This window comes from Rana temporaria, chromosome 6 (genome assembly GCF_905171775.1).
Source record: "Rana temporaria chromosome 6, aRanTem1.1, whole genome shotgun sequence".
Lineage (NCBI taxonomy): Eukaryota > Metazoa > Chordata > Amphibia > Anura > Ranidae > Rana > Rana temporaria.
Genome location: NC_053494.1, coordinates 197,810,122 through 197,830,320, shown reverse-complemented (window position 1 = coordinate 197,830,320; position 20,199 = coordinate 197,810,122). Strand labels below are relative to the sequence as shown.

General features: G+C 43.6%; 1 protein-coding gene across 1 annotated transcript in view; it reads left to right on the top strand.

Annotated features, from left to right (window-relative positions):
* The window catches only part of THSD7B (thrombospondin type 1 domain containing 7B), a 714,750-nt gene that overhangs the window by 619,782 nt on the left and 74,769 nt on the right, over positions 1 to 20,199 (top strand). Inside the window, 2 exon segments of the mRNA XM_040358054.1 lie at positions 623 to 738; positions 8,243 to 8,360. Coding sequence (XP_040213988.1) covers positions 623 to 738; positions 8,243 to 8,360 — 234 coding nt within the window.

Genomic DNA, 20,199 nt, shown 5'->3' with positions numbered 1-20,199 from the left:
CCAAACTACCCTATATCACCCCAACATGCCCTATACCACCTTAACCTGTCCTATACCACCCCACTACACCAACCTGCCACTATACCACTCTATACTACCCTAACCTGCCACTACTGTATACTGCCCTATACTATCATTTACAGGGGCTGGTTTGGGGTGCGCCCCGTGCCCGTGCGCTGCCTGCTTGGTGCTGGGCAGCCTAGACAGAGGGGGGGTGACACCATGTTTTACCGCACCGGGTGACACCAACCCTAGTGACGCCACTGTATAGTTTATAAGGATTTCAGGAAGAAGTTTTGCATGTCGGCGGTTCCACCACAGCGAGGAACGGAGGTGTTAATTGGTTATATATTTGGATTTCCTTTTTTACTATCACTGCAAAGGAACACAGTATTGCTATTCTCCTTGTCATGTTGGCCCATGTTCTTCTTTAAACCTATCCTTGTCTCTTCTTAAAGCAGCAGGGGTCTTTGTTCAAGAGCCGCAGCCTCAGGAAAGAAAGGACAGCCAGCGATTGTATATGATTTCAAGCTCAAGTGGCACTTAAGGGGTCAACGATGCAGTAAATAGGAATTATATACTGCGCTCTCCCTGTCTAAATGGGTTTTGTTGCTCGTTGCAGAGTGGAGCGCTTGTCAGCTCGGTGAAAAGGCTGTGTGCGGGGAAGGAATAAAAACTCGGCTTTTAGACTGCACCCGCAGCGATGGAAAATCTGTGAAAATTTCCTTTTGTGAACAGGTAAAGTTGAGGACGCAGACGGGGTGCGGGCAGACACTCTTAACCTCTGGCTGTGCCGCACTCAGCATGACCGCGCTTAGTTCACTTTGCAGCTTTTATTTTATTTTTTAAATAAAAAGAATATGGAATAACTGTAATCAACATGAAGCCTCTTTTCTAAAGTTTGCTTAGACCTTCCTGCAGGAAAGAACGCTTAGAACTTGAAGGATAAGTGCGTGTTTCTTCCAAAAAAAAATCAAGACTGACATCGCCTACTTGGCCTCTACAGCAATGAACTAAATCAAAGCAGAAACGTATTCACAAAATAAATGCTTGTTAACACTATCCAGCTTCTCCAGGGTTGGCTCAGTTCCAGCACTGCGTAGCTTTATTCGAACTCCAGGGACTAGGCAGACTTGCCAATATACCCGATAGCCAGAGCCATCCAAGCGTGCCACTGTATCCAATAGAATTATAGAGGGCAGAGCTGGTAAACACAGCGATGGCTCCTGTCCATATTTTTTTTTATGAATTTTGTTCCACTATTTACACCATGGGTCTTCAAACTACGGCCCTCCAGTTGTGCAGGAACTGCAATTCCGATCATGCCTAGTCATGTCTGTGAATGTCAGTGTGTTACAATGCCTCATGGGATGTGTAGTTCTACAACAGCTGGAGGGCCGTAGTTTGAGGATCCCTGATTTACATTATATTACCAAAAGTATTGGGACTCTGGCCTTTAAACGCACATGAACTTTAACGGCATCCCAGTCTTATGCCGCGTACACACAATCGGTCCATCCGATGAGAACGGACTGATGGACCATTTTCATCGGTTAACCGATGAAGCTTACTGATGGTCAGTCACGCCTTCACACCATCAATTAAAAAACAGATCGTGTCAGAGCGCGGTGACGTAAAACACGACGACGTGCTGAAAAAAACGAAGTTCAATGCTTCCAAGCATGCGTCGACTTGATTCTGAGCATGCGTGGATTTTTAACCGATGTTCGTGCCTACTAACGATCGGTTTTGTTCTATCGGTTAGGAATACATCGGTTAAATTTAAAACAAGTTGGCTTTTTTTTAACCGATGGTTAAATAACCGATCACGCCCACACACGATCGGTTTTGACTGATGAAAACGGTCCATCAGACCATTCTCATCAGTTTAACCGATTGTGTGTACGCGGCATTAGTCCGTAGAGTTCAATATTAGGGCTGCAACTAACGATTATTTTCATAATCGATTAGTTGGCCGATTATTGTTTCGATTAATCGGATAATGGCCTTAACCACTTGCTTACCGGGCACATATACCCCCCTCCTGCCCAGGTGAAATTTCAGCTTCCGGCACTGCGTCGCTTTAACTGACAATTGCGCGGTCGTGCGACGTGGCTCCCAAACAAAATTGACGTCCTTTTTTTCCCACAAATAGAGCTTTCTTTTGGTGATATTTGATCACCTCTGCGGTTTTTATTTTTTGCGCTATAAACAAAAAAAAGCAAAAATTTTGAAAAAAAAACAATATTTTTTACTTGTTGCTATAATAAATAGCCTAATTTTTTTTCCAAAAAATTTTTTTTCTCAGTTTAGGTCGATACGTATTCTTCTACATATTTTTGGTAAAAAACAAAACAAAAAAAAAACGCAATAAGCGCTTACAAAATATGGGACAGAATTATTATTATTATTGTTATTATTTTTTTTTTATAATTTTTTTTACTAGTAATGGTGGCGATCTGCGATTTTTTTTATTGGGACTGCGACATTATGGCGGACACATCGGACACTTTTGACACATTTTTGGCGCCATTCACATTTATACAGCGATCAGTGCAATAAATATGCACTAATTACTGTATAAATGTGACTGGCATTCAAGGGGTTAACACAAGGGGGTGAGGAAGGGGTTAAATGTGTGCCTGTATTGTGTTCTCACTGTGTGTGGAGGGGGGGTGACTGGGGGAGGTGACCGATCTATGTCCCTATGTACAAGGGACACAGATCGGTCTCCTCTCTCCCCTGACAGGACGTGGAGCTCTGTGTTTACACACAGAGCTCCACGTCCCTGCTGTCACCGCCAATCGCGGGTACCTGGTGGACATCGCGACCGCCAGGCACGCGCATCGGCATCTCGGGGACGCGCCGGGCGCGCGCGCGCCGCCGCCGGCACGCTCACGCGCCCCCCAGTGGCCGGAGGAATCCAGGACGTCAATTGACGTCCTGTTGGATATTCAGAGCCACCGTGAGGCCGTCATTTGACGATGGCCCGGGGCTCAAGTGGTTAAAAAAAAAAATAATTTCATTTTTAATTTTTTTGGGCCAATTTGTTGTTGGGCAGATTACAAAACACAAATTGCCGCAAAAACACATTACGTGCTTTTCTGCAGCTTCTCCATTGAAGTATATTGAACCAAAAAAAAACAAAATAGCACCGTTTTGCGTTAAAAACTCCTTGCCCTTTCCAAATATGCAGCAGCTGAAAAAAAAAATCATGGATGTGAACGTGTCCCATAGGAAAACATGTAAATGAACTGTAGTGTGTTTCTGCAAAAAGCAGAGGTGTGACCCCAGGCCTGAGATGTTTAGTAACATAATGGGGTTAAAAAAACAAAAATAAGTACAAAAAGAGCAAATAATCGCTGCTGTAAGGGGTTCATTTTATTTTACTGTTGGACAGTGAAAGTAATATTTACAGTAGCCAATTAATCGATTAGTTGTTTCAGCCCTATTCAATATTGAGTTGGCTCACCCTTTGCAGCTATAACAGCTTCAACTCTTCTTGGAAGGCTGTCCACAAGGTTTAGGAGTGTGTCTATGCAGGACATTTTTTCAGCTGAAAGTTGGTGGAACTCAGTTTCACCACCTTTGGCTCAGGCTCTCTGCCTACCACTATCACCTGTAAACACAGAAGTCACCTACAGTGGAGGTACTAGAGCTGGATGGGTGCATCAGCTTAATACAGCAACAAAAGTAAGATATGTTTACGAAGGTGGGGTTTTTAATTAAGGGGGGGGGGGGTTGCAATGAAAGGTCAGAGCTGAAGATGGGTGAAAGTGGGATGTGGATGGGGGATGCAGAGGTAGGTGGCTGTGGAAGAAGGCTGAACTCTCTTTGTAGTGCACCCCTGAACTCTGCACTCTGTATATAATGCGCTCCTGGCATTTAATGCCCCTTAAAATGTAACCACACTATTAACCCACTATGTGATGAGGTTTGGAGGGTGTGTCTGTGTGGGGGTTTCGGGGGGATCGTGATTGAGTTCCTGCACCTATTTTCTGAGAAAAAAGCCCTGTGTCTATGGGAATGTTTGAGGTCAGGCACTGACGAGAAGGCCTGACTCGCAGTCTCCACTCTAATTCATCCCAAAGGTGTTCTATCGGGTTGAGGTCAGGACTTTGTGCAGGCCAGTCAAGTTCCTCCACCCCAAACTCGCTCATCCATGTCTTTATGGACCTTGCTTTGTGCACTGGTGCACAGTCATGTTGGAACAGGAAGGGGCCATCCCCAAACTGTTCCCACAAAGTTGGGAACATGACATTTTCCAAAATGTCTTTGTATGCTGACGCCTTAAGAGTTCCCTTCACTGGAACTAAGGGGCCACACCCAACCCCTAAAAAACAACCCCACACCATAATCCCCCCCCCCCCCCAAATCATGTGGACCAGTGCACAAAGCAAGGTCCATAAAGACATGGATGAGCGAGTTTGGGGTGGAGGAACTTGACTGGCCTGAACCTCAACCCAATAGAACACTTTTTGGATTAATTAGAGTGGAGACTGCGAGCCAGGCCTTCTCGTCTCCATCAGTGCCTGACCTCATAAATGCACTTCTGGAAGAATGGTCAAACATTCCCATAGACACACTCCTAAACCTTGTGGACAGCCTTCCCAGAAGAGTTGAAGCTGTTATAGCTGCAAAGGGGGGGGCAACTCAATATTGAACCCTACGGACTAAGACTGGGATGCCATTAAAGTTAATGTGCATGTAAAGGCAGGTGTCACAATACATTTGGTAATATAGTGTATGGTCAAAATTATGTGGAAACCCTCCAAAATGATTGAGTTTAAGTGTTTACCGTGAAGGGTACTGTTAAAATGGTTCTAAAGCCACACACTCATCAAAAACTAAACTAAAAGAATGGAGGCTGTTATAGCCACCACGCCCATGGTTTTGGAATGGTTCATGCAACAAAAGCTCATATCGGGTTAATGGTCGGGTGTCAACAAACTTTTGACCACACAGTGTACTGCCCGGCATTTGGAGGATCCCTGGTATCAACTATTAAGAATTAGGAGTCGTGGGCTTGAGCACTGCAGATAACTGTTCAAAGGGGAGCAGATTTGTATTCAGTAATCATATTGTGAAACATTATCAGGTTTTGCCAGGGCCGCTGTGTATTCCCAGTCTTGACCTGTTCTCATCACTAATATTTCTTGCCATCCCAAGGGCCTTCTGGCAATCAGCTTGGTTTCATGTATTAGGCCCCGTACACACGTCCGAGAAACTCGACGGGCAAAACACATCGTTTTGCTCGTCGAGTTCCTTGTGAAGCCGCCGAGCATCTCGGCGAGCCAAGTTTCCTCATTGACTAACGAGGAAATAGAGAACATGTTCTCTATTTTGCCCGACAAGATCCTCGTCGGTTTCCTCGGCCAAAAGTGTACAGACGACCGGGTTTCTCGGAAGAATACGGCTCCGATCGAGTTTCTGGCTGAATTCTGCCGAGAAACTCGGTCGTTTGTACGGGGCCTTAGAGAGAGAATTCGGCAACCTTATTAATAAGCTTTGGCTTTCTACAAGTCCAATTGATTCTGTTGTGTCCAGAGGGTATCTCTGGGTGATATCCTAATTACAGATTTATGTGGCCTTGTAACAGCAAGTAATATGACCATTTTAAGGGTTGCTCATTTTTTAGGCTTGACGTGCTTGCCAAAATCCCAGAAGGCTCCCATGACAGCAAAAACATGTCAATAACACCTTTTCAATGAGAAAACACAGTGCCCGATAACCTTTGATGCAGCTCTCAAGCACGTTTCTCCTTGAACTTGCACCCCACATGACTTTATTTAATTTGGCCTTATCGGAGCGCAGGTCAATCTCCCAGAGTTTTGTTAGCTTCGAAATGTTATGTTCAAAATTGGCAGAGGAAAAAAATCACAGGAGCTTTGGTCCTCGTAGCTCTGTGTCCTTCGTTCCAATTGTGCCAACACATATTGTGAGCATGCTCTTGAAGTATCACTGATCTCTCTTGAGCCCTTATGACAATGCCTGGCAGACTTCCTTTACAGCTTTTCTTACCTTTAAATAAATACATTTAGAAAAAAGTGTTATTAACCGGGGGCATTAGACACAGTAGGCACATGCCTATAGGAATTGGAAAAGGGATCTTGGCAAGCACATGATTTACTGTACCTACAGCTGACCAAACTTGCTACAATCTGATTGTACAGCCACCTTCAAATGTAGAAATAACTATGTAGGGCAAGAGCATACCTAATAATAATCTTATTGTCTGGATCCTTTATGCAGTTGTAGTGCACACTCCGGGGAGCGATCGCGAGGGGGCGGCTAGAAACGAAAAAGCCGCACCCTCATCCCGGATCGCTCCCACATGATTTCCGACCTCCACATGTACCGGGGGGGGGGGGTCCTGATCGGACCCCGGACCCTCAGAAAGGCAGGGACGTACATGTACGCCCATCTACCTGTACGTGCCATTCTGTGGACGTATATGTACATGCGGCGGTCGTTAAGTGGTTAAGGGCCACAGATAAACTAGGATCCCCCACCCTACACATCCAGGCAATTTTCACGGGTACTTTTAAGACAGAGAACAGTCTGTGACTTTGTTTTAGTTTTTTTTCATTAGACTGTAATAATTTGTATAGGGATGGGAGGTTATGGGGTGCTCAATCAACTTTTGCAAAACTTCAGGCCCATTACAGGCAGGAACCTTAGGCCCCTTAGCTGTGCAGCAAAATGTTACAGTGTCCAGCTTGTACTCCTTTCTCTTGTGGCTACTGATCCCATCCCCACCTCTTCAGACACTGCCTACCCACCTGGCTTCAGTTGCCCCTTTACTAACCCTCCTGGCTATATCTCCACCACAGTCCTCCAGACTGACACTCACCAGCCCACCCGGCTGACTCCTCTCTCGTTGTTCCTGTGTGGAGATTTCCTCTGTGTGTTATGGCAAGATCCTTCCAGCAACAAGCCCACCCCACGCCCCCCCCCCCCCAGACTATGGGGCACCCCTTAGGCCCACCAACAGATTCCTCAGCACTCCATCTCCATCTTTCACCCAACTGCCCCCTGCTGGCATGACTTGTGCCTATTTATGAGGTGGCCTGCCCCCTGCCAGCTCTTTACTGGGGATTGGCTTATGTCCTTATAACTATGCCAAGCAGCTCCTCGTAACTTCCACCCTCTATGTCTGGAACATTCTCCAATGTCCCAGAAAACACGGGGAGGCACCAGAGAGGCTGCTAGGATAAGTCATCCAGCCCTGAGTCACTAAACCCTGACCCAGATTCACAGCCCAGGCTTAGCCCTGAGCTAAAGAAATTTCCAGACACTGTCCTAGCACAACTACCTGATACACAGGTTCTAACATTGTACAATCTTCTTTGCATTAAAATTATACAATCAGATTGTAGTTTGCATGCTGAACTTTAGGCATCATGGATATCACTCTTCTGTATATAAACAAAGCCTTGAAGGAGCAAGATCAGGCTGATATTTCAAATTCTATTTTTTAGAACTTGCAGAAGAGAATGTTGCAGTTATGAGGAGAAATGTAGTCATGGATATCTGTAATAAGATTAAAACTGGGGCTACAAAGAAATGTTTAATTGTACAGAAAAAAAACTCTAGAGAGAGCATCACTACTGCAGGAGGTCATGGGGCAATTATTAGGAGGCTAACATTGCAGGATTATTTTTTTTAAAGGAAAGGGATATTAGAAATGCACTATTGTTGAGCTGTAATGCCCCGTACACACCATCACTTTATGTGATGAAAAAAAAACTACGTTTTTAAAAACGTCACTTTAATTGACCGCGTGTTGGGGAAAACGTTGTTTTATGTCTTGTAAAAAACTACCAAAAAAAATTGAAGCATGCTTCAATTTTATGTTTTGTTTTTCAAAACGTTGTTTTTTACTTCACAGAAATTGACCGTGTGTAGCAAAAAACATCGTTTAAAAAGACGTTTTTACACCCGCGCATGCCCAGAAGCGAGCTTCAATGGAAAAAGTGGTGAGAACCTAACCTCGTTTTGCTAGAACATTGTGGGAAAAACGATGGTGTGTAGGCAACTTCGTCTTAGAAAATTGAAGTTTCAAAAACGTTGTTTTTTACTTCACATAAAGTGATGGTGTGTATGCGGCATTATGCTTTTCTTCTTCTGTGAACAAAACGGAATTAGAGAAAATAACAACCAAATAGAGCCTTAGAATTTGCTTATTGTCTTCCATTTCAAGATGCTTCATAATCTATATCTTATTTTCTTTACCCTATAGTTGGGGTTAAAGAAGCCTGAAAAGATGACTCTTCGCTGCCTTGTGGAATGCACAATCGATTGCCATGTCACGGACTGGTCGGCTTGGTCTTCTTGTTCGCAGTCTTGTGGGACTGGAGGTGAGTGTCACATGGTCTATGGTCTCCGGTGATATGTGACCTTTGGTGCACTTATGTATTTTCACTCTCTTGTGGTCGATAATTTAGAAAAGTGGTCTCCAAACTGTGGCCCGGGGGCCATATGCGGCCCTTTGCTTGCTTTTATCTGGCACTTGGGGAACTAGCTTCATCCGACCATACCAACAATGAGGCATATTTCCCCCCACTGATAATTTCTCTCAATGACACCAACAATGGGGCCCAATGACATCAATGATGGGGCACAATTCCTCCCATTGACACCAACAATGGGGTGCTATTCCTTTCACTGACATCAACAATGGGGCATTGTTTATTCCCACTGACATCAGGATATTTTCTACTCCCAATGCCCACAGTCCGGCCCCCCCTTAAGTCTGAAGGACAGTAAACTGGCCCTTTGATTGGAGAGTTTGGAGACCCCTGATCAAGGGGGTTCTGTCACATGTGGGATTATACTGCTGTGCCTTTGAAAAGCAGTCCAAGGTGGACAGGCAGTTAGGTGATATGTTGCCTCAATTAGCAGGTTATTAAATCATGCTCTAGAAGCTTGTTGTATGTAGAATATACCTTTACTTTCATGGAGGATATCAAAGCATGTCTTTATCATGGAAGAGGAAGCAGGATACAAACAAGTACACATTTAGATACAGACAGTACATCCTGTCATTACTTTGTATTATAGAATACACATTATAATACTGCAGTGCCACCTGCTGGATAGATAGCTATAATGCATATATATACCGTATTTATCTTCCTATAGCGCGCACCGGCGTATAGCACCCACCCATACTCTAGAGGGAAATTCCTGGAAAAAAAATGAATTACTTACAATTTGTCGGTGTCTTGCCCGGCGTCCATCGGCGGCCTTGTCCGGTCCGGCGTCCGTCTGCGGCCTTGGTGGTGTCCTCCCCGCTTCTCCCGCGCTGTCTCTGAGCTCTCCCGCGCTGTCTCTGAGCGCCGCCGCCGACATATACCGAGCACAGTACACTCGGGTACACTTGGCTATGCTCGGGCCACGCTCGGCTCCTCTCGCATAAAGGCTAGGAGGCGGTACAGGGCGTGACCGCGAGCGGAGCCGAGCGCGGCCGAGCATAGCCGAGTGTACTGCGCTCGGTATATGTCGGCGGCCGCGTTCAGAGACAGCGGATCGGCGTATAACGCGCACCCACGATTTCCCCCTTATTTTAAGGGGGAAAAAGTGCGCGTTATACGCCGATAAATACGGTAGTTGACAGTACATTACATGCTGTTGTCCATCCAACAGCCTCCTCACTGCCATCTTTACCCCTCAAAATGTTGCACCAGTGTGCCTTACACGTGGTTACATGGCAATGGTGAAATTGTATTCATTTATGTAAAACCTTTATCCCAAAAGGAAAAAGAAAATGTTTTCTGTAACTGCTTATAAAATGTTAGCATTAATTGTTAGTCATGTCTATGTAAATCTAAACCTAATCTAACACCCCCCCCCCCTTAGATTTTTACCCTTATGTGTTCACATTTGTATGTAAATGCATAAAATACTATTTCCATCAAATAAATTAGGTTTTGCCAGTAGGGTGTTAGAGCTGCAAGGTGGTTGGTAATTCCACTTGTTAATAACACATGCACCTTCTCAATCCTTAATGAATCTAGTGATATTGTCACATGTGATGTCACTCCAAATGTTACTGTTAACTTGTGAGATTGCAGATCACAGCTTAATAAATCAGGCCCTCCATGTAAAATTTCAAACACTTGCTTTGCTCAAAGGAAATAGATTGTGCAGTTTGAAAGTAAATGTAAATGTGGTAAAACGTCGCCTTGTAAAGCATACTCAATCAGGTGCAAAGGGGAAAAAAAAAAAGTTTTCTTTTTTTTTCACATGATTGGATGATGGGAATCAGCAGAGCTTTACCATGTTTTCTATGCTGTGGGGAAAATAAGTGCAATAAAAATCAGTTTATTTGTCTTTAGTAAATCCACCCCAATTGTTCGCTCAGATTAATGCTGCATCTCTCTCATTCAGTTATGTGCTATCCTTGTTTTGTTCATTCTCTCACTTATTTGTGCTTTCTTTTTCCTTTTCCTTTTCTCCTGCCTCTCTTCTTTTCCTCATTCCTTCCCTTATTTCCTTCTTCCTTTCCCTCCCTTTCATTCTTATGTTTCCTTTCCATTTTTTCTCATTACCTTCCTTCCTTTCTTTCTTTACCTTTCTTCCTTCCCTTTTCTTCCTTCTTTTCTCATTCTGTCCCTCAGCCTCCCTTTCTTTCTTTCTTTCTTTCTTTCTTTCTTTCTTTCTTTCTTTCTCTCTTTCTTTCTTTCTTTCTTTCTTTCTCTCTTTCTTTCTTTCTTTCTTTCTTTCTCTCTTTCTTTTATTCCTTCTTCCTTCCATCCCTCTCTTATTTCCTTCCTTCTCTCCTTTTCATTTGTCTTCCTTTTTAATCATTCTTTCCCTCAGTGTCTCTCCTTCTTTCTTTCTTTTTCTCTTTCTTTCTTTCTTTTCTTTCCTTTCTTTCTTTCTTTCTTCCTTTTCTTTCCTTTCTTTCTTTCTTTCTTTCTTTCTTTCTTTCTTTCTTTCTTTCTTTCTTTCTTTCTTTCTTTCTTTCTTTCTTTCTTTCTTTCTTTCTTTCTTTCTTTTTCTTTCTTTCTTCTCTACGTTCTCCTTTCCTTCATTTTTTTTCTTTCTTATTCTGTCCCTCAGTCTCTTTCTTTCTTTCCTCCTTTGACTCCATTAGAGGAACCCGGTTGCTGCCCCCTCTCTCAGGCCACCCACCAGTGGCGATCCTGACCTCCCTGGGGCCCTAAGAAAAATTACATGTCACATTAAAGTTGAGAAGCGGAGGGTGGGTGGGGCGCTGCCGACAGTGACATGCCACATTAAAGATTAAAGTTGAGAAGCGGGGGAAGGGGGTGTTCTGCTGTCGGAAATGACATCTTACATTAAAGGCGGGGCCTCTAGTAATTTTGGGGGCCCTCCGCAGCTTTGCGGGGCCCTAAGCGGCTTGCATAGTGAGCCTATAGGGCGGATTGGCCCTGTCACCCACTATATGCAATGGATAGATCTATGCATAGCATGATCAATGGCTCCCATGGCCATCCTCTATTTATGCATCCGGCTTCATAAATTACACTGGCCAGGGTTTATTTTTTTAGCACCTGATTAGAGCCAGAGACTCATAGGCTTCAAAATAGGGTGCGTTCGGGTCACAGAGGATGCGTCCAGAGCCCAATCAGGTAAATAGTAATAATAATATAAATAAAGTCATAAATCCTATATACACAATCCTTTACCCCCAGCTAATCCAGATGAAGGCAAAGAAAACAGCAAAGCATATACCAATTTTCTCCAGCAGGGGAAAAAAATTCTTTCTGATCCCCGAGAGGCAATTGGATATTCCCCGGATCAACTTTACATATAAATATTAGTATCCAGTTATATTATGTGTATCTAGGAAAGAATACATTTTTTTAAAGCAATCTACTGAGCTGGCCAGAACCACCTCTGGAGGGAGTCTGTTCCACATTTTTACAGCTCTTACTGTGAAGAAACCTTTCTGTGTTTGGAGATTACATCTGGAGGAAAAGAGATTTAAAGAGAGCCCTCTTGTCCTCTGGGGGGGACCTTAACGTGAATAACGGAAGACTTATATATTTATACATGTTGATCATATTCCCTCCTTAATCTCCTCTTCTCATGAAGAAATAAATTCAGTTCCTCTAATCTTTCCTCATAGCTGAGCTCCTCCATGCCTCTTATCAGTTTGGTTGCCATTCTCTGCACTTTCTCCAGTTCCCCGATATCCTTCTTGAGAACCGGAGCCCAAAACTGAACTGCATATTCCAGATGAGGTCTTACTAATGATTTGTACAGGGGGGCAAAATTATATCTCTCTTTTGGGAGTCCATACCTCTCTTATATAAGAAAGGACTTTTCTCACTTTGGAAACAGCAGCTTGGCATTGCATGCTATTATTGAGCTTATGATCTACCAGAACACCCAGATCCTTCTCCACCATTGACTCCCCCAGCTGGTCTCCCCCTAGTATATATGATGCATGCATAGTCTTAGCCCCCAAGTGCATAACTTTTCATTTATCAACATTAAACCTCATTTGTCACATAGTTGCCCAATGAAACAGTGCATTGAGGCTGGCTTGTAATTCCTTTTCCTTCATTTACTCATTCGGTCTCAGTCTCTCTTTCTCCAATTCCTTCCTTCCTGTCTTCATCACTCCCTCTCTTTGGTCCCTCTTTCCTTTTCTCATTCTACCTCATTTATTTTCCCCTTCTGTCTCCCCCTCTTCCCATGTATTCTTGCTTACATTCCCTTCCCCTCTTTCTCTAGTTTATTCTCCCTCTCTCTCGTTCCCTCTCTTTCTCATTGATTCTCCCTCCTGCAATCTCTCTTTCTCTCTTCCCCATACATTTACCTCTCCCTCTCTCTATTTCGCATTCATACTCTCTCTCTCTGATGGACCATGATTGATTTGTATAAAATTCGGGACCAAGAAATAACAATCACAGTGCCCTCCATCAGTATCAGTATGGTTATCTGTGTGCCCGTAATTAGTTTATGTTATTTCTATATACTTTTGGGCTCTTCTTCTCATTTTCATTGTTTAGGAAAGCAGATAGTGATGATTACAATACGCTATCTGGCCCGGCAGGATTATGGTGGATCTGTGTGCTCTGCAGCTGAATTCTGAATATTTAGCATGTTTGGTGAGATTTTCTCTCAGAAATGCAATGCGAGAATTTGCGATTCACCGAAAGCTTTTCTGTTCTTATTAAGCCAGATAGAATTAGGAGATCCGCTACGGAGAACGCTTCAGTTCAGTTCTAGTCAAGGTCATCTCAACTTTCGGCTTGTTCCGAGGAGCTGCCAGGCGTTCGGACTGGAGGTGTTGATCTGTTTTTATTACATTGTTACACTTACATTTCATGGTGCGTCAGACTGTGACCCACAATAAACAATTCCAAGTGAGAAAAACCTAAAAAAGCCTTCATAAAAGACTCTTTATTTCTCAAAGATTAAAATACAGCAGGAGCACCAAACCAAATGGAGAAAGAGTCCAAATTGCCAGTCCCTTTTTGCGATATGGCACTGCGTTACTTTAACTGACCATTCCACGCTCGTGCGACTCTGTACCCAAACAAAATTGATGTCCTATTTTTTCCACAAATAGAGCTTTTTTTTGGTGGTATTTGATCACCTCTGCGGTTTTTATTTTTTGCGCTATAAACAAAAAAAAAACGTCAATTTTGAAAAAGAATACAATGGCCCGGATTCAGAAAGAATTTACGTTGGCGTATCTATTGATACGCCGCGTAAATTCTAGGATGCGCCGGCGTATCTTCTTTCTGTATTCAGAAAGCAAGATACGCCGAAATTTGGCTAAGATACGACTGACGTAAGTCTCTTACGCCGTCGTATCTTAGTTGCATATTTACGCTGGCCGCTAGGTTGGGCTTCCGTAGATTTACGCGTAGAATATGTAAATTAGGTAGATACGCCAATTCAGAAACGTACGTGCGCCCGGCGCATTTTGTTACATCGTTTACGCAAGGCTTTTTCCGGTGTAAAGTTACCTCTGCTATATGAGGCGAAGCCAATGTTAGGTATGGACGTCGGGCCAGTGTAGAATTTTGCGTCGTTTGCGTAAGTCGTCCGTGAATGGGGCTGGGCGTAAGTTACGTTCACGTCGAAACCAATGAGGCTTTGCGGCGTAATTTGGAGCATGTGCACTGGGATACGTCCACGGACGGCGCATGCGCCGTTGGTAAAAAACGTAATTTACGTGGGGTCACCATTCATTAACGTACAACACGCCCACTGCCTGGATAATTTGTATTACGCGGGCTTGCGCCGGACCACATACGCTACGCCGCCGTAACTTAGGGCGCAGGTTCTTTCTGAATACAGAACCTGCCTCACTAAGTTACGGCGGCGTAGCGTATCTGAGATACGCTACGCCCGCACAAAGTTACGCCGGGCTTTCTGAATCCGGACCAGTGATACCCTCTATTCACAGTCTTCCAGGTTGAATGACACTGGGGGGGTTATTTACGAAAGGCAAATCCACTTTGCTCTGCAAGTGCACTTCAAAGTGCAGCCGCTGTAGATCGCTGTAGAGCTGAGTGGAAGATCTAAAATGAGGAGAAGCTCTGCTGCTTTTATCATCCAATCATGTGCAAGCTAAAATGCTGCTTTTTTTTTTTTTTCTTGCATGTCCCCCTCAGATCTACAGCGACTGCACTTCCAAGTGCACTTGGTAAATAACCCCCTAGGTGTCATTCCACGTAAAAGAATGAGGTCATATTGTGGAGAAATAAAAGTGTGCTGCAGGGGACAGCTCCAGATTGAAACTGAGTATTGCAGCCTGATCTGCCTTTTTTTTGCAGGGGGACATAAAAAAATAAATTAAAAAAATAGCTTGAAAATTTGGTTAAAGTTCCCCAATGAATGCCAACATTTTTTTGGATGAATTTGCTCAAATAACGTTATTTTTTTTCTACTATTTTTTCTACAATGGCCATTGTGCTTAATGAGCATAATTTTCTAATTTACATTTCCCTCTTAGCATCATTCAGTATAGAGCAGAGAAGAAAATGATTTCACGGCCATAGTGGCATTTCCTTGGTGGTTTTCCCAGGAAAGCTACGCGGTAATCTCTGCCGTTAGGAAAGTGAATTTGTAATGAGGTTGAGCCGTAACAATAGGTGGATGTTGTAGCAAATCAATGATTCATTTATTACAAAACATCTCTTCAAAGGCCAGGAAGACGCTCTCCGGGGTGACTGTGATTGTATTGGGCTCTGTGTGACCTGTCAGGAATATTAACATGCCATAAATGAGGAGAGAGAGAGAGTGGGAGCGCCAAGGTGTGCGCCGAAATTACAGATAATTTATTCAATAATTACAGCCCACATCCTACAGAGAAAAGTAGCATGGAACGTCTCTGCCGGTGCTACTCACATTACATTTGTGCTTTCATCTTTGCTGAGTGAAGAAGGTTCATTTGTCACCCGAATAATAGAAGAAAATGGCTTGTGGTCGTTGTATCCATTATCATGTAACAAAGTATTTAAAATCTTGTTTTTCTAAGAGGAACCTAGGGCCAGATTCACAGCAGTAATACGCCAGCGTATCTACTGATACGCCGGCGTATTTTCAAATTTGCCGCGTCGTATCTTGATTTGGAATCCTCAAACCAAGATACGACGGCTTTTGGCATTGATCCGACAGGCGTACGGCTTCGTACGCCTTCGGATCGTAGGTGTAATTTTCCAGCGGCCGCTGGGTGGAGTTCGCGTCGTTTTCCAGCGTCGGGTATGGAAATTAGCTGTTTACGGCGATCCACGAAGGTACGCGCGTTCGTCGCATTCTCTTATGTCGTCGTTAGTCGGTTTTTCCCGTCGCAATCTCAAGCCTGCTATTTCATGGCTTAGATTTAGACCAGCCATGTTAAAGTATGGCAGTCGTTTCCGCGTCGAATTTCAATTTTTTTTTTTGTGTAAGACGTTCGGGAATACGAAAGTACGTTACGCACGTCGCCGTTCAAAAAACACGTCGGGGCGCTGTAATTTCGCGCAAAGCACGGCGGGAAATTTCCTAACGGAGCATGCGAACGTTCGGCGCGGGAACGCGCCTAATTTAAATGGTACACGCCCCATTTAAATTAGGCAGGCTTGCGCCGGACAGCTTTACGCTACGCCGCCGCAAGTTTACAGGCAAGTGCTTTGTGAAACAAGCACTTACGCCGAAAACTTGCGGCGGCGTAACGTAAAGGAGACATGTTACGCCGCCGTAACTTTTCGTGAATCTGGCCCCTAAAGCACAGCTCCGTGATAATGCTGTATTGGTTGGAATTCTGCTTTAAAGGGAATCTTTAATACTATATTAATGCCTTCAGGGCCTATGCAGATCTATATATAGCAATAAGATGTTGTAAAACATTTCTGGATTTTCCTTCACTTTCAGTCCCAGTGACCATGGGCACATAAAGAGAGTGAATGTCCCTAATGGGGACACAAACGTCAGTAAAAACCTGACAGGTCTAACGCTAGCAAAAAAAAAAAGCTTTGGCTTTCCGAAAGTAGCCGAACTGCGAGTCGGCTCTATACGGCGCTATACGGCGCCTGCGCACCTACTAGAAGCTGTGTAGAGCTGACTGCGCAGGCACCGTATAGAGCCGACTCGCAGTTTGGCTACTTTCGGAAACTTGTGACACGCCTTATCCACCGAGGGGAAGTTTTTCTCAAGACGTCAATCATCTGGGTGAAGTCCCACATGACACTGCGCCTCTGCATAGGAACGCCTACTGCCGCGGGAGTGAGCACCCGGAAGCCGGGTGGAAAATAGCAATAATACGATATGTACAGAAAAAAAAATGTTGGAAGTATGCAGAATGTAATGTTATAAACATGTTTTTAGGATGAACCTCCGCTTTAAGGACACCATTCTGGCATCCAAACGCTGGCTCATTTTTTTGACTACGTTCCTGAACTGTGTTATTTTTTGCTATTTTATTATAGGTGTGATTTTTAACTGCATTTTCTGTCTCTGCCTTGTTAATGGTTACTGACATCACCTAATGCAAGGTATTTTTTAGGCTTTATAACCACCTTAACCCTGGACACCAGCAAACCTCTAATTACACAAATGAGTTCTAAGACTCAGGACCCGCTTCCTGATTGGTTGAAAGGAGATTTAGAAAGACAATAGCGAATATTAGTTAGAGCCTCAGGTGATGTTCGGTCATGGAGGATGGAGGACTTATTTTTATTTTTTCTACATTCATTTGGTCTCTGTTCAGGTTGCCCCGGACCACCCTGCTGGTCGGGCCCGGTACAACAGGGCCAGCTGTACTGGCCTACCAGCAGCCCTGCCCCTGAGCCCCCCTATGAATGGGCCACAACTGCTTTCTGACCATCCAGTTTTGAGATTTGACCACCCCCTATCCTGTGACTGAACAGTGAAGGAAGAAGCAGCAGACTGATGAACTCACCTCTCTGTCACCCTGCTCTCTCCTCCTATCAGCACGCTTCTTGGTTGCACATTGGCTCTGCATCACAGCTGATTGGCTGCATGTGCTATGTAATGGTCACCACCGTTTACGACCTTCCATCAACCCACGACAGCTCATCTGACACTCCAACCCTCCAACAGACATCAGACATCCCATCTCCCAGAATAACGAGACTTGCTCTGTTACTGGTTTCAAATGTAATGAACAACTTTAATGGCTAGCTTTCAAGTTTATATACAGTTTTCAAGGCATGCTTCAGAGATTACAGGAACAATCGAACTCTCCCACCCACCCCTCACACCCTGGGGGGGCTTCAATACACCTTCAGATGGCTAATTGCTAAACATTCCAGACATGTCGGCGCCGGCCTATAATTATCATGATCTAATCACTCCACCAGAGAAGTCACATTCCTTCATTAACAGAATTCAAACAAAACACCATCACACAATGATTTCTTCTCAATCCACATCTTTAGACAGACGTTCTGTCTCCGCATACAGCTTGACAAGTTCCATTTCACACACACAACAGTATTTAGCATACATCATGAGAGATCCTGGACCAGACTCAATTAGCATGTCAACAGTCTACACAGAGAGATGAGTCATAGAACAAACCAACACTCTGCATTATGAGCTATCAGTAATGTCCCCTGTCCTGTAATTTAGGACATAATTTCTCAGTCACCCTATGGCCCTATAGGACATAAGGTGACCCTAGACCTAAGACTCCTTGGTGACGCCGGTACAGGAGTACCCCTTATCCTTCCAAAGTCTCTGTTTGTCACGGGTCATTCCGTTACATGCTACTTTTGAGAATCTACATAGACATATGCCTCTGTCTGTCAATCGCTGGAAGTATAGTTTTTTTTTTGTTTTGTTTTTTAATTAAAAAAAGAATACATTACTAATAGCACATTATTAACAGCACATTAGCAATTCTTCTGAATATTTGTATTTACTGGACTGATCTGTGACCGAAACATTTGCCCTCAGCTGATGGTTTCCTACATTTACACTGAATTCCCAGGTGGATCCTGATACCTTTATCATTTACAGCACAAAGCCCATTTCCATATGTAATTGAATATATATATTATATATGTCGTTTTAGTTTAGGCTTAATGGTCCCTCAAATGCCCCACAAGAGATTGTCCCTGACCCTGTGCTGTGCTAGCAATGCGATCAACCGTAATTACACATACAAGCGACCGAAAGGAACAAAAATTATTTCTACATCAATTATCATTTTAATTGTGCAGGTCACTGGATGTGGCCAGTTATTAGTAAGTTGGTAGATCTGAATTTAAATTACATTTCTTAATGATTTTACTATGCCCCACATTGCTGTCATGGGAAGTTTGTTTTTATATTTTATAATTGTTTTTTTTACTTTGTAGAGACTATTAAAGGCTGTAGTGTAGTAGTAAGAGAGATACATTGATGGGGAACAAAGGGCAACAACATTTTTATTTATTTTTTTCATTTTAAAGGTTATTGTTACACTTTAACCACTTCCATACTGGGCATTTCACCCCCTTCCTGCCCAGACCAATTTTTAGTTTTCAGCGCTGTCGCACTTTGAATGACAATTGCGCGGTTGTGCGACGTGGCTCCCAAACAAAATTGGCGTCCTTTTTTTCCCCACAAATAGAGCTTTCTTTTTGGTGGTATGTGATCACCTCTGCGGTTTTTATTTTTTGCGCTATAAACAAAAGAAGAGCGACAATTTGAAAAGAACACAATTAGCCGGATTCAGGTAGGGGCGCGTATCTTTAAGGCGGCGTAGCGTATCGTATTTACGCTACGCGCCTTAAGTCAGAGAGGCAAGTACTGTATTCACAAAGCACTTGCCTCCTAACTTACGGCGGCATAGCGTAAATGGGGCCGGCGTAAGCGCGCCTAATTTAAATGAGGATGGGGGGCATGTTTTATGTTAATGTTTGGTTATGTTTATGTTAATGCATGCACCATCCGTGTACATATCTCAGTGTGCATTGCTCCAAAGTACGCCGCAAGGACGTATTGGTTTTGACGTGAACGTAAATTACGTCCAGCCCCATTCACGACGACTTACGCAAACGACGTAAAATTTTCAATTTCGACGCGGAACGACAGCCAATACTTAACATTGGCTACGCCACCTAGGGGGCAGCTTTATCTTTACGCGGCGTATCTCTTACGGAAACAGCGTATCTTTACTGCGACGGGCGCACGTACGTTCGTGAATCGGCGTATCTAGTCATTTACATATTCTACACCGAACTCAACGGAAGCGCCACCTAGCGGCCAGCCTAAAAATTACACTTTAAGATACGACGGCGTAGGAGACTTACGCCGCTCGTATCTTAGCCTAATTTAAGCGTATCTGGTTTCCAGAATACTCTTAAATTTAGGACGGCGTAGATTCAGAGTAACGTCGGCGTATCTACTGATACGCCGGCGTAAATCTTTCTGAATCCAGCTATAAATCTTTTACTTTTTGATTTAATAAATATCATAATTTTTTTTTTTTTTTTTACTTATTTTTTCCTCAGTTAAGACCGATACGTATTCTTCTACATATTTTTGGTAAAAAAAAAAATCGCAATAAGCGTATTTGATCGGTTTGCGCAAAAGTTCTAGCGTCTACAAAATAGGGAATAGAATTATGGCATTTTTTTTTTTTTTTACTAGTAATGGCGGCGATCTGCGATTTTATTGTGACCGTGACAATGCGGCGGACATATCGGACACTTTTGACACATTTTTGGGACCATTCACATTTACACAGCGGTTAGTGCTATAAAACTGCACTGATTA